This window comes from Cyprinodon variegatus, unplaced genomic scaffold, assembly GCF_000732505.1.
Source record: "Cyprinodon variegatus isolate N-32 unplaced genomic scaffold, C_variegatus-1.0 Scaffold203, whole genome shotgun sequence".
Taxonomy (NCBI): domain Eukaryota; kingdom Metazoa; phylum Chordata; class Actinopteri; order Cyprinodontiformes; family Cyprinodontidae; genus Cyprinodon; species Cyprinodon variegatus.
The window spans coordinates 767,869-781,780 of NW_015150656.1; the positions used below are offsets into that span (position 1 = coordinate 767,869).

At 38.1% G+C, this 13,912-nt stretch overlaps 1 protein-coding gene across 1 annotated transcript in view; it reads right to left on the reverse strand.

The window, feature by feature from the left end:
• The window catches only part of adgrd2 (adhesion G protein-coupled receptor D2), a 76,398-nt gene extending 62,686 nt beyond the window's left edge, over positions 1-13,712 (reverse strand). Inside the window, exons 1-7 of the mRNA XM_015379900.1 lie at positions 13,318-13,712; positions 13,070-13,127; positions 12,706-12,945; positions 11,996-12,625; positions 8,966-9,088; positions 4,157-4,251; positions 170-460 (exon numbers count right to left, since the gene is read on the reverse strand). Of these exons, the coding sequence (XP_015235386.1) occupies positions 170-460; positions 4,157-4,251; positions 8,966-9,088; positions 11,996-12,625; positions 12,706-12,945; positions 13,070-13,127; positions 13,318-13,362 (1,482 nt within the window). The 5' untranslated portion in view covers positions 13,363-13,712. The remainder of the gene's footprint in view (positions 1-169; positions 461-4,156; positions 4,252-8,965; positions 9,089-11,995; positions 12,626-12,705; positions 12,946-13,069; positions 13,128-13,317) is intronic.
• Between the last annotated feature and the right edge of the window lie 200 nt (positions 13,713-13,912).

Consider the following 13,912-nt stretch of genomic DNA (forward strand, 5'->3'; position numbering starts at 1 on the left):
ATTTTCCTGCTCTATTAGTTGTTTTTAGGAGTTTAATGAAGAAATTTTAGACTTAAAATATCCTCAAAAGAAAGCTTTTTACATAGCTTTAGAAAATGTTAACATGCATCGATCAGCAGAACAACAACAGTAATAGTTAGGCAAACCTCCTTTACACATGGTGTACTACCTCTTTTATGGCCTGCCACTTGTCTGCATTCTCTTCACTGATGATGCTGTCAGCTACACTGATGAAGTGCTGACTGAGCTCCTGGACGTTGTCACAGCTGCTGTTTTCAGCACAGACGGTCGGCTCAGATGAGACGTCAGCAGTCAGCACCAGCAGTTGGATGAGCGTCAACATGTCCGCTGGCTGCAGTCCTTCCTGCTGGGTGTCTTCCAGGGCCTGAACAGAGATGTTCAGCAGCGTCGAAGCCTGTGCCAGGGTTTCCAGTCCAGATGGCTCCTGCACCGGCTGAGACTGAAACAGACATCCAAAGTTCCAAAAACTCATTTCAGGGAGATGCTTATCCCCCAACCCCCCGCCCCCCGGGGACAACAGACCCACACCGTGCCCCATACATAAACACTTAAGGCCAGCAACTTTTCAACAGCTGTTTTTTAACTAACAGTAATTTCTTAAACACATAACAGAACAGTGTTGGTCTGTTATTTTCAGTTTTCAATACTTTTAATCTTGTAGCCTTGAACATCGGTTGTGCTTTCTGTTTTTCATGGGACTTCAGCATACAGTGCACCTCGCCACGGTTCTAGACAGGGGCCAATGGGGGCCAGTGCCCCTGTAGATCATGTCCTGGACCCTGTTATGGCCCCTGTACTGAAGACATAATACTTAAAAGAGATTCTAATGATGATATGCACTGGATCAGACCTGGTTACTGATAGGTCCTTTGGATCTATTTAATTATTTTTCTATACAAATTCAGTTTTACTAATTATTCACAACAAATAAAACAAATGCTCTAATTTTTACAGACGAATTTAACAGTTTCTCTTTAGTTCTAATTCAAATTTTAGAGAAAACGGTAGTTTTCACTTAAATTAAGTCAAAAAATAAGTAAAATTCCTAAATTATAAATGTATATTGACCTCATAAGAAATGAAATTTTTATTGAACCTAATTGAAAAGAAATTTCACTTCATGCAGCCCTCTTAATATATTTGAATCCCTTGCCCTGTTTTTTATTTCATGCTTTTCTGAGCCCCCATGAAAAGACGCTGCCCCCCTCCTGGCCCCCTGGTTCGTGGGAGTCTAGATCCGCCACTGTTCCTCACCTTCACTAGACGTGGATATACTTTAGTATATTCTGCTGTAAAATTAGTCCTATATTTTCGTTTTTTACTCGAGGATTTAACCTCTGCCGTTTCCCAGGATGCACAGCTTTGAGTGGTAACTAGGTGACTGCCAGAGAGTAACCCAGAAAAACTTATCGGACTGATCCAATCAGCTCTCTGACAACCAGTCGCCTGGAAGGCTGGTTGAACAAAGCATCGCTTTGGACAGATACGCTGCACAGGTTTCACCAGCAACCTCCTCCTCACACCCCGCTCTCTCTTGTTGTTCCTGAGCAATCAAAGTAGTTCTAATCGACAAATGATGCATGAGTTATTGTACTGCCTGTACGCTCTAACTCGCATTAAAAAACACCACCTCGCAGCGTCTAAAATCCGGGACATCCGGGCATCCATGTTCAACTATCTGTTTTAGGGAGACTCCCGGAACTTTCGGGAGACTTGGGATGTCTGCTAAAAGAAAAAAAAAAATCTTTGATTTAATTGAACAATAATTTTCAATTAATCTATAATTTTTCGAATATCGTTTTACAGAATAATATCTAATAGAAAATGATTTTTATCTAAATTCTATAAAGCTGTTCTAAACAACTGACTAAATAATTTTGGCTTAAAGAACTTGTTTGAATGTAGTACATTAAGGTAATATGCCAAAGGAAAACATATCCTTTTAATGTCTATCGTTTACAATCGATCAAATGCTGTTTTATGTGACAGATAGTTACCAGTGCTTTTGTCCTATTTAAAATGTTACATGACACAGCCATGGTTTCTAGATATATCAGCTGTGCTGCTGCCATGAACACCTTTGTTTATAGATGTTCGAGATCAGCCTGTTTTTCAGTGTAGTCCAGTTTCTCTGAATGTGACTGGTCGTATGTGCTCTCTTCACCTTCTGATATGGGACCTGGCTTGGAGCTCATCTGCCTGGCTGTGTGTTTCCTGGAAGGGGCCGCCTTTTAGTTGCTGTTAAAAGAGAGTTTATCCTCTCCACTGTCGCTACAAGCATGCTTGGTGTGAGGGATTGCCTTCGAGTCAATAAGTCAATGCAATCAACGGGTTTTCCTGGTGAACTGTAAAGTGCCTTAAGATAACATGTGTTGTGAATTGGAGCTATATAAATAAACTGAATTGAATATATACAATCCTAATTTAATTAGGATAAGTCATTTCAAACAGAATTGCCATAACATAATGATCCCTTTAGGTTTTACACTTTTAAATACTTTGGTGTTTCAATTATAACTTAAATGCACCTCATATGCTCCCCTGTATTCCTATTTAAAAGGCAGTCAGAAGAAAGCAAGGACTGTAGATATTGGAACATTCCAAAGAGTATGAAGTAATAAACACAGCTGTATTTTGGACTATTTATAAGAAGAAGTTTTTTAAAAATATTTTTCTGTAATGCCAACAGAATGACACCAACATAGGGACCACTATTCCTCATTTAAGACTTCAATCTGGAAGACTCTTATCGGCTTTTACTGAACCACCCCCACATCCATCGTTAAGCTCCAGCCAATCAACTTGGGGCCACATCTTCTCTGAAGTTAATCATCTTTGAAGATCCCCTTCATTTGAACTCCTGGACTAGCTTCTGTATCCTGCACGCAAGCAAATTTTCACCCACCTCCTCTCTCATTCTCAGTCCCATGCACCCTCTGGCTTATTCCACCACCAGTGTCCGGGGGGCGACTATTCTAATCATTTTCTAGGTTGCTCATTCAAGCGGATGTTGATTCACAGCATCGAAGTCTTCTGCTGGGGTCCCGGGTGCCAAAGAACTTATTTCATTTATCTGCTTTCGTCTCCTTGAACCCCAGTCGGCCTCGGCAGATGGCCGCTCACTCTGAGCCTGGTTCTGCTGGAGGTTTCTTCCTTTTATAAGGGAGTTTTCCTCTCCACTGTTGCTACATGCATGCTCAGTGCGAGGGATTGCAGAGAGTTACCAAAACCTTGCAATCAGCTAGTCTTTCTTTCTCTGTGTGGGTCTCTCCAGATTGAAAAGTTTCAACATTTAACTTCTCCATTATTTGAGAAATATTTCTGTGCAGTAAAAACTTTTATTGATAATGTTAATGTTGCTAAAAATCACTTTTAAGTTGGATTGGATTGGGAAGCCCATGTACTACAACTTGGACAATATTCAATGACAAAATTTTGCTTATCAGTTTAATTCTGTATAGAAATGTTTCTAATTGCCCCTAATGTCTAATATATTTCAGGAGCTATGTTTTTACATAAGGATTTATTAATTAGTTTGTAAATGTGTTTTTTTTTTCTGCATATAACCTCTTTTTTTGTTCATTCCATATTGGTATTTTTTAGTTAAGGTCTAGTTAGATTTATGTATTGTGTTTTAGGAAAGAAAAAGAAACTAAAATTGAACAAGTGGAACTAAAAACTGTCCATATCTAGCATTTTCCCTATTTTTGCAAAAAGAAAAAAAATATTTTTTTCTCTTTTTGTGAATACTTTTTTTGTTAGCTGGCTGCAATTTGAAAAAGTAATTTGTCGTTTTTCAGTTGGAGGTTTTAGAACACAATAAAAGTTTCAGACTTAAAGTAGGTGACAACACAATTTATTCTACATTTTCTGTTACACTATTTGCAAAACACATTACGTGTCTTTTATTTCCAGCTGAGATTTTCATTGTGTTTTAATTCTAAGTAAATTTCTATGTATTTTGTTATGTTGGTAATCACAGTTTTTTTTAAATAGCTGCAGTACCTTGCATTGTTTAGACTAGTTACATTAAACTGATCCATTGTTCAAACAAACAAGGAAGTATGAACTCTAGCTGTAGGATGTCTAAAGCTTGATACCAGCCATTCTGAATATGATACTAGGTGTGGTCTACCTGGCTTTTATTGGAAAGCTTCTTTAGTTGGTTCATGAAGGCTGAGGGCTGGCTGCTCTGAGACATACTGATCTGCTCCATCTTGTGGTGCCGCTCTGTAGGAGAGAGAACAGAACACGTTTTAATTATCAACTTTAATGGCTTTGATTCTGCTTTCAGGAGAACATGCAATTTAGACATAAATCTAAAGATAAAACATATTGTAGATAATAATGTTCCCCTGCAATATAAGGAGTTAGCCTATCTAACTTTAGTACGGTAAGTCAAAATCCATAAAAAAATGCAAAATAATGAATACCTGCAAGGTTTGTAGTTTGAATGTCTTTTCTTTTATAAAGTAAAGATAAAACACTTTTAGCTACATGTAAAAATCAGCATGGCATAATATATTAAACAGAAGATAACATAAATGAATGCTCTGCTGGTCACTGTTTCCCAGGTCCTATTGGAAATAGAGAAATGTACAGGAATCAAACAAAAGAAAACACTTTAAAGTTCAATCTAAAAAAACATAGAAACAAGTCTAAGAACAGATCGACCAAGATGTTACCTTTTTACCAAAGATATTAAACTTTAGTCTGAAACATGTCACACTTTGAAGGGATTACTTCAAAGTTTGTTTTATACAGGATTACTTATAGCTATGCAGCTGTAGAATCCATGACCAGACAGCTGAGGTTTCCAAGCAATGAAACTAGTTGCATTTTTTTTTTTCTACAGATTATTTTTAGGCTCTAGTGGTCTTTTTTTTAAAGAGAGCAAACAGGAAATGGAACAGAGGGGGAAGACATGCAGCAAGGTTCACCAGACAGGGACTTGAACCAGTGACGGTGCATTGAGGATTAGAGCCTCTGGACATGGGTCACGCTCTTAATGCCTGCACCACCTCTGCACCCAAGACTGGCTTCATTTAATCTCTCAAACTGATTTCTTTCATTCACACTGAAGAAGCATGGAGAGGTGCAAATCGTTGGTGGGTAGACAAGCAGATGAAATGGAACAGCTGTATAAGCAGTATGTGCTCAAAAGAGCCAGTAGCAAAGCACCAGAGGTGGAAAAAAAGCTCATAGGCAGGAAACTTGGAGCAGGTTCCCAATTATTCAGACAAATTGAAAAGAAGGACTGAAGCAGGATGAGAAACAGCATGGGCTTTCTTGCAAAGTGAGGACATGCAAAAGATAAGAATGATACAAAGCAGGAAAAAGAAAAAAAAAGTTCTTAAGCCAGATAACCGTTCCAGTAGAACCATAAGTGATGCTTTCTCTCTGACTTTTGCTCCTTTTTGATCTCTCATCATAAGTGTATAATGAGAAGGACTTAGAGAACAGCAACCTGCCTGTCACACCCTGATGGAAGGGAGGGCGCCAGAAACACAGAGGAAACCTGCACTCAAATTTTTGGGTATGACAGTCAACAATTTCCTATGACCAGTTAAAAAAGCCATCTTGTTCAGTGGCAATTTCATCAATGGAATTTAAAACATCACTGCAAAAGTCACGACTGACCTGGGGCGAGCTGACAGAAGCGAGGCTGCCATAAAATCGGTTCATACCATAGATAGCTGAGGGGGGATCCTAAAGGACAGAGAAGTGGTTAGAAAACTGCATCTCCGATTCTATGGAAGAGGAACTCTTTGTTTTGGGCAAACAGGAGAACAGGCAGCATTTAAAGGCTCAGGTTTGGCACCCTACATTACAAGGAGGTTATAGGGGACTACTGTAGGTCCAGGAAGAATGAACATGCTTCTCTCTGAATACATGTGGAGGTGGTGGAGCATGTGGACAGCATGAGGTTCCTGTGCATTCACTCCTGAGTGCCCAATGTCAATTTTTTTCAAAAAGCTTAAATAGACAGAACTTTCTTCAGCTACTCGCAAACCTTTATGGGGCCAAAATCGAAAGCATTTTTTCTTTGCCTGAGAGTGATGTGGTAGCTGCACGGCACAGAAGAGGACAGGCAGCCTAGGGAACAGTACCGAGGATTGTTAAAATGCTCCCTACCAGATGTGGACTCAGATTATGTTGCGCAAGTCCATCAAGTTCACTCAGATCCACAGATCCAACCTACCGAGGCAATGCATTTGTCCCATTTCCATACAGAAAATGATACGTGAGCATTCCATCCAAAACAAAATAAGGCAAAAGATCCTTCTCTATCCTAGTGGGGAGTTTCCATTGATTGTCATTAATTTGTAGGCGATTTCTACAGTCTAATCCTTACCCTAAACCTAACCATAACACGTACATACCTAATCCCAACCAAAACTATATTCACATCTTAATCTCAAACCTAACACCTAGGTCTTTAACAGTAATCTCTACCAAGGGACCTGGTGTAGGTCCCCACAATGACGGTTGGTCTCCACAATGCAGGGTTTTAACAGACATTTTGTCCCTACCATGTAGGGACTACACACAAACACATAAACCCACATGTTGTGTCAGACCATGCTTGGTACCAAGCACCATTGCCTTCCATTCATTTGCGATTCATTTCCATGGCCTAACCCTAAGCCTAACGCTATACAGTACCTAAACCTAACCTACATTGAACAAAATTCACAACTAATTCTTAAACCTGACCACCACCCCAAGAAGAGGACTGCAGCAACAAGGTCACACAAACACCCCAGCTGACACCAAAAAGACTCATGACCCATTTCATACAGACTGTTTAGCAATCTAAATTTAATGCAAATAACTACATAATATATTTCTCTACAGTAAATATAATGTAGTATATACTGTATATATGTAGTGTATAATGTACTATATATTTTTTGAAAAAATTATAAAGGGTATTAAATAAATTACTTTGTGTGTTCTTTTTTTTAAAAGGGTGTTTTTATTTAAGGGTGTTTATTTTTCATTGTAGTGAAATATAATCAAGTGTTTTTTAAATTTGTGCCATATATATGTATGTTTTAAACCAGTGTCTCAGCAAAATTTCATTATGGTATACATACATATTAACGATAAAAACACTTGATATTTGTCAATCCTCTGTGTACCACCAGTGGATAAAAAGTGTGTGTGCTTGTTACCTCACATAGGCCAATAGAAAAGCATGTTAGGTTAGCTGGTCACATTGGTTTGCTTTCAAGTGTACTGGTTAATCATCCTGAACAGATTTTGGATTGCACGATAGATGGATAGGTCATGTATATATTATCTTCATTTATCTAAATTTACACTTTGGGAATAGTTATAAAGGGAATGTTTCATCCTGAACAAATATGGATGTGTGAATGATAAAAAGGTGTTTGGACTTTCCTTTAACTAAATATGTTTTTTTTCTTATTCAACAGTATGACATTATAATTCTATAATTTCAAAAGACTCCAAGCTTTTTTCTGAACATTGCTGTGTTTATTTAGAGATGTGGACAAAATTGTCAGTACCAACTGTTTATCGAAGAAAACTCCCACAGAGGATTAGAAAAATAACTAGAATCTGACAAAAGTAATAATAAATAAAACTTTATGAAAATGAACATCTGAAATTCAGTGATTCAACCATGCTTCAAAATAACGATTAAAAAAAAAAATGAGCTCACAAAGCAGGCCTTAACAAGACTAAAAATAATGTGACCAAAGGTACATATGACATTAAGTTGTGTCCACTAATTAGCATCACATGTGTTTACAATCCTCTAATCAGTCAATGTGCCTGTATAAGGACTACAGTTAGTCACTGTGCTACTTTGTGACATGGTGTGTACCACACTCAACATGGACAGGAGAAAGCGAAGACTTGAGTTGTTTCAAGAAATAAGAAGGAAAAAGGGCTACAAGACCATCTATGAGCTGTTTGAAGCTCCTGTGACTTCATTTGCACATATTATTCCGAGATTTGAGATCAATGCTATTGAGCCAAACTCCCTGGATGTGGTAGCAGGAGAAAACTTGATTACAAAGAAAAGAGACACAGGAAAGATTTTAACAAAAGAGCTGAGAAAAACCCAACTGTGTTTGGGTCCTGGAGGTTCAGAATTCAACTCCCACACACTGCCCCTCTGGGTCCCTGATTAAAACCCTTAACCCCACCCTGCCCCCCTGGTGCCGCCCCACAAGGGGATGGGTTGAATGAAGTGCTGAATTTCTCTAGTGTTATATAAATAAAGTTCAGTTATAGATCACAGTATCCCTCACTGAACTAAAGTTAAATTTAATGGGAGATGACTAAGGAAGATAATCATTGTTGAAAACAAATCACAAAAAAGCAGACTGTAATTTTGCCAAATTACCTGAGGATAACCTATGAAACTTCTGGAAGAAGGTCCTATGAACTGATGAGACTGGAATATTCTTAAGCTGGCTTCTATAATCTATATCCTATTGAACATTTTAAGAAGGAGCTGAAACATGCCATCTGGAGAGGCGCCTTTCAGACCCGAGACAACCAGAGATGTTTGCTCATGAGGAGTGTGCAAAAATACCTGCTGAGAGGAGCAGATGTCTCATTGACAGTTACAGGAATCATTTGATTGCAGTGATTGACCGAAAAGGTTGTGCAAAACAACACTGAATTAAGGATAGCATAATTTTTGTCCAGGCCTGTTTTGTGATTTTATTTTTATAAAATTCTCTTAAATTGTTGTTGAAGAGTAATGTCTGATTTCCATGTTTTATTTTCATAGAATTTTATTTATGAGTCAGAACGAGTTATTTCTGTCACTGGGGGTTTTTCTGTCATTAAATGATGGGTACCACAATTTTTTCCATGTGGATGTGCGTGGTTTGCTTTGAACAGTTCTATGCAAGCTGACAAACCATGGATTATCCTGACAAAATGTAAAGAAACAGCCCACCTCTGCTGCTCCTGCAGATGAAAGGTAGAAAATCCGAGCAGTCTGTCCAGTCCAAGGAAGGAAGCTGATCTGACCATCCTTGAAATGTCCTGCAGCCCTGTAGCTCCATCTGCTGGTGTATTGCTGTTCACACATTCAAACGTTATCAAAATACACCCATACATAGAACAAAAAAGGAAAAAGAAACTAAAAGAAAAACATTAAAGACATGCTTACAAAACAATAAGGTTGAACAACTATTCATTTTGCCAAAGAAGGTATTTCTCTTTCAGTATAATTCAATTTCACATTGGGTGGGGTGGTTAACTAAGACATAGTAGTAATTCTTAAAAAAACAGACTAAAGTAGTACCTTATGATGTCATCTACATGACTAAGATGCAAAGTGCTTTGAAAAAGCATGTAGCTTCTGTTTTTTTTTTCTTTAACACATCTTCTTCTTCAACATCACTTCTTTATATTAATAATTTGTGTTATGTTAAACCAATGTTTTTGCTGATGAAACCTATTTTTATGGTTCTGGTACTGACATAAAGACATTAATTAATAACGTTAAAAACAACATTTGATCAACTGGATGATTTGATACATTCAAACTATAGTTTGCAGTAAATAAATTATATTAAAATTTAATTAAACCAAAATAATGTATTTTGGAAATAGACCAAATAATACAGATAGAATTCAATACCTCGAACCTGCTCAAACATTTGAAGTCGAAACATGTGAATGTACACACAGAGTTTGAGACTGCCAAGAGAAACAGGATAAGACCTCAACAACAAACCCTGGTCAGTTCACTTTGTGGGAAAGAGCAGTGGGACGAGAAGTGCGAAGCAGCAAGACAGATGTCTGAGGAAATACCTGAGATGACTGTTCTCTGTAACCTCTCCTTCATCGAAAGCGTGGGCTTCCAGCTTTTAATGGCTCATGCGGTACTTAAATATAAGGTCCCTAGTCGCACATACATCACAGGGAAGACTATCCCTGCACTAAAAAATAAAGTAAAGGAGCATGATTTAGGAAAGCTAGGGGAAGCAGGCCCATAAGCTTTTCAACCAACCTCTGGAGCAGCCAAGTCTCCCCACTGTCCCTGCTTAGCTTGACAGCCCTCTGCATAGACTTGGAAACATTCAGACCGGAAAGCTTCATTCTTCACGCGAATTAATTCAAGTTTATTGAAATATTAATGTCATTTTACTTTCTAACTGTTGCACTAGTAGTTAATGAAAGTTCAGGAAAGTTGCACTATTGTGGCATTTGAGAGCCAAATCTCAGGGTTTAAAAGAGATTACTCAATTAATAATGTAAGAAGTTTAATTAAAGCCAGAAGCCAGAAGTTTATTTAACTATTGTCACCCATTCCAGGTAGGCAATAAAAAGTTCTAATGGATTCACTTTGTAATAGTCTTTTTCCTGCTTCACAAAGGTAGGCAGCAGTTTGACAAAGCCATGATGGCAATTATTTTACATNCATGCAAGTAGTATGCAGTTCTTCATATATATATATATATATATATATATATATATATATATATATATATATATATATATATATATACACACACATCAATTTCAAACAGATGGTATCGGTATGGTATCGGTATCGGCCAATACCGCACAGCCAGGTATCGGTATCTGGGCCTGTATCTGGCATTGGAGCAACAATAGATACAATTGACCCTTTGGATTAAATCAATATTCTACTTGGAAATTAAATTACATTTTTAGGAGGAGTTATGGACAGTTAAATGATTTGGAAATCTGCTATGTATATACAAAATAAAGTGTCATAAAGCATTGCTATCCTCAAGAGAGCGATAGATGTTTTAGACAACACAGGCCTCAATAAATCATATTGTTCTCTTGTTTTAATATAACTTACATATTGTGTTGAGGTTTAGCAAAATAATATAATATAATATAATATAAAACAAGCCTACAGTCATTAGCTACACTACAAAAAAGAGCATTTAGATTTTTACCATTTATGTTCAAAGCAAAAATAACATTATTACCTAAGAATTCAAAACCTTTTCATTCAAAGGGATGGAATGAATAACTTGCTATATAAATGGAAGCGGAAGGTCAACTGAAGAAACTCATTGTTTTTCATACATCCACCTGCGAAGCAGCCAATCAGCTTTGAACCATACAGCCACGAAAGCCAATCAGCATCCAAAGCTCATCTTAAAAGGCCTCTGATACGCACCAGTCTGCTCCAACGCCTGCATGCATTCTTCATTCAGATGACACTGTTTCAACCCACCTCCATCCCTTTCTCCACTATTGTAGCTAAAGCTTCATCAGAGTGTCAGTCATCCTGGACTCTAACTGTGTTCCCTGTCTCATCTTAACCGGTCCAGCAAAACACCGCCATGCTGAGCCTGGTTCTGCCAGAGGTTTCTTTCCACTGTCGCTTCATGCTTGTTCATCATGGACAGGTTCTCTCAACCTGTGTTATCCAACTGTGTTATCCATCCTCCAGCTCCCTGAGTGAAGCTCTAGTATCAGCTCACACTATCCACTGGATCTCCCCATAAAGCTCAGCATACCGTCTCGCTAACCAGCAGTCTACAGACTAACCAGCTTAATCTATCTTCACGCCAGCATTAGTTTCAGGCCTGGGGGGGGGGGTGGACAGTCCTATTCTTTGCTGCTGTTCATGCATATCGACCGAGGTCTGAGCGCCAAAGCCAAAATAATTTTATCAATAAATTTATCCCAATTGTCTTTTCTCTTTGTGGGAGTTTTTCAGATTGAAATATTTGACAGCAAATTCATCAACAAAATATCAGATATTAGATATAAATTATTTTTTACTTCTTGATCTAATCAAAGTCAAACTTCAAATGTATTCATTAATTAGTTTTGTGTTAACTGAGCAGACATCAAGTAAAACTGAACTTTTGTGCTGCCATTTAGGTTATTATTTAATAGGTATAAAACATGGTTGTTTTATAGGAATGGGGAATTAAAAGCTCTTATTTATTCTGAACTTATAGTTTTAGGAATTAGACTGTTATCTTACCTGGACAGAATATAGTGGCTTGTACCTCTTTCACAACATCATGGTTGTGTATAAGACTGAGGTTCCAACTGAAAAACTTTTCCTTTATCATGGTTGAACATAAATTTAAGGCCCGAACATGTCTTGATTCCAAAGAAATGTTCCAAACATTCAGGTCAGTGATATTCCCAAAAAAGGGCTCAGTAAAATTGCCTCCAAAAGAATCTTGGTCTTGGCCCAAAATAAATATACCATCACCGTGAATGTCTCGGTCCATATCTGTACCATAGCCCATGTCTCTCTTTTCACCATCCACATAGATAGCCCAGTAATTGCTGATCCGGCTCCAAGTTGCACAGATGTGATGCCATGCTCCGTCGTTTGCAAAAGATGCCTTATATGGAAAATGCTTTCCATGGATTATGAGTGCCAGGTGGATATGACCCTTCATGTCAACTTGGCCTCGTAGCTGAAATTCATTGTTCAGAACAGGTGCAGCATAGGAGAAGACAGTGGATGCATCACTCCACTCTGTGTACCACTGAACCCGAACACACACACTGACAGAGGACAGTGCGGGAAAGGACACGTTAACACGAGCAAAGCCTTCATGGGACTCCTTCGGGAAATTAAGAGCCGAGAACTCCATATCTATACCAAAAGAGAGAAGAAAATAGTTTTAGTTGAAGAAAAATGTTGATTATAGTTGGGAAATGTATAACTTCACTTACACTGCCTTGAGAGAGCTAATGCCTCGGAGGCTCCTCTGTTATAATCTTTGACCCAGACTGGAGAATGAAGTCCGGTCTGCTGAAGAAACTCTAAAGTTTCTTTATTTTCCTTTAGCTCTTTCAGGGTGATAAGAGAGCTGAACTGACCTCTGCAGAAACTCTCAGCTCTGGAAAAGGGCAGCGAGTCATTAAACAACTTCAGCACCCATTGTGAGGTTTGATATAGAAGCTTGTCTTGCTCTGGGAAGCACAAAAATAAGCACATTACAGATGAAATGATTGAAAGTGTTTTAGTCTGTGGATACATTTTTTAAAGTCTTGAATATGTCAAATTGAAGAATATATGAATCATCTGTTCTCTCACCATAGGGGTTCTTTATTGTCTCTGGCCCACCATGTGTTGGCTCACCATCACATACTGCCTACAGCAAAGGATTTCCAGTTCACTTATATCATTCTTAGGAAGAATTATATATCTATTGTGTTAACACTCATTATTTTAAATATATTAAACATGATTGTTTATAATGCATTTTAAATTATAAATTTAGTATGATTCTTCTTATCATGGCATATGACACACAATGCAATGTATAATGTAAACATTCTTACCTTCATCAAGACAAATAAGAGTCCTGTAAGCAAGGCTCCGGTCATTTCTACGCAGAAGATATGATCAGTTGGTTAACAGTTGCTTCAAAAACATTGCTGTGTAAAATCCAACATTGGTAATTGTTACAAGAAAAATCTTCACAAGCACAGCCAGCTGTGTTTGACAATGGCTCTGTTCAACCACTGACTATTAAAAATTGTAAAAAATATTGCTAGTTTCTTCTTTACACCAAAAATACACCATGATTTCCTGTCACTCAGGAAAGAAGTGCCAAATACATGGAATAGCGGAAAATAAATGCAGCTTAGGCTCCTCATGCACTACCTCTGAGTCAATATCAACCATTTCCTGTAGTGTCTACAATCTCCTCATAGGGAAAGAACCAGTGCTCCCTGTGCATCTACCCACGGCGCTATCTGCCACCCCTTCTCCTTTCAGCTTCAACACTCCTCCTTCCTTTCCTCCCTCACGCGCAGCCACCCTGGAGTAATCTGCCTTTGTCATGCAAAAAGGGTCATTTTTTAAAAGATCTGCCATTGCGCAAGCAGTGTTGAGGACTTGGCAAAAAGAACAAACAGACAGCAGCAGGAAGCT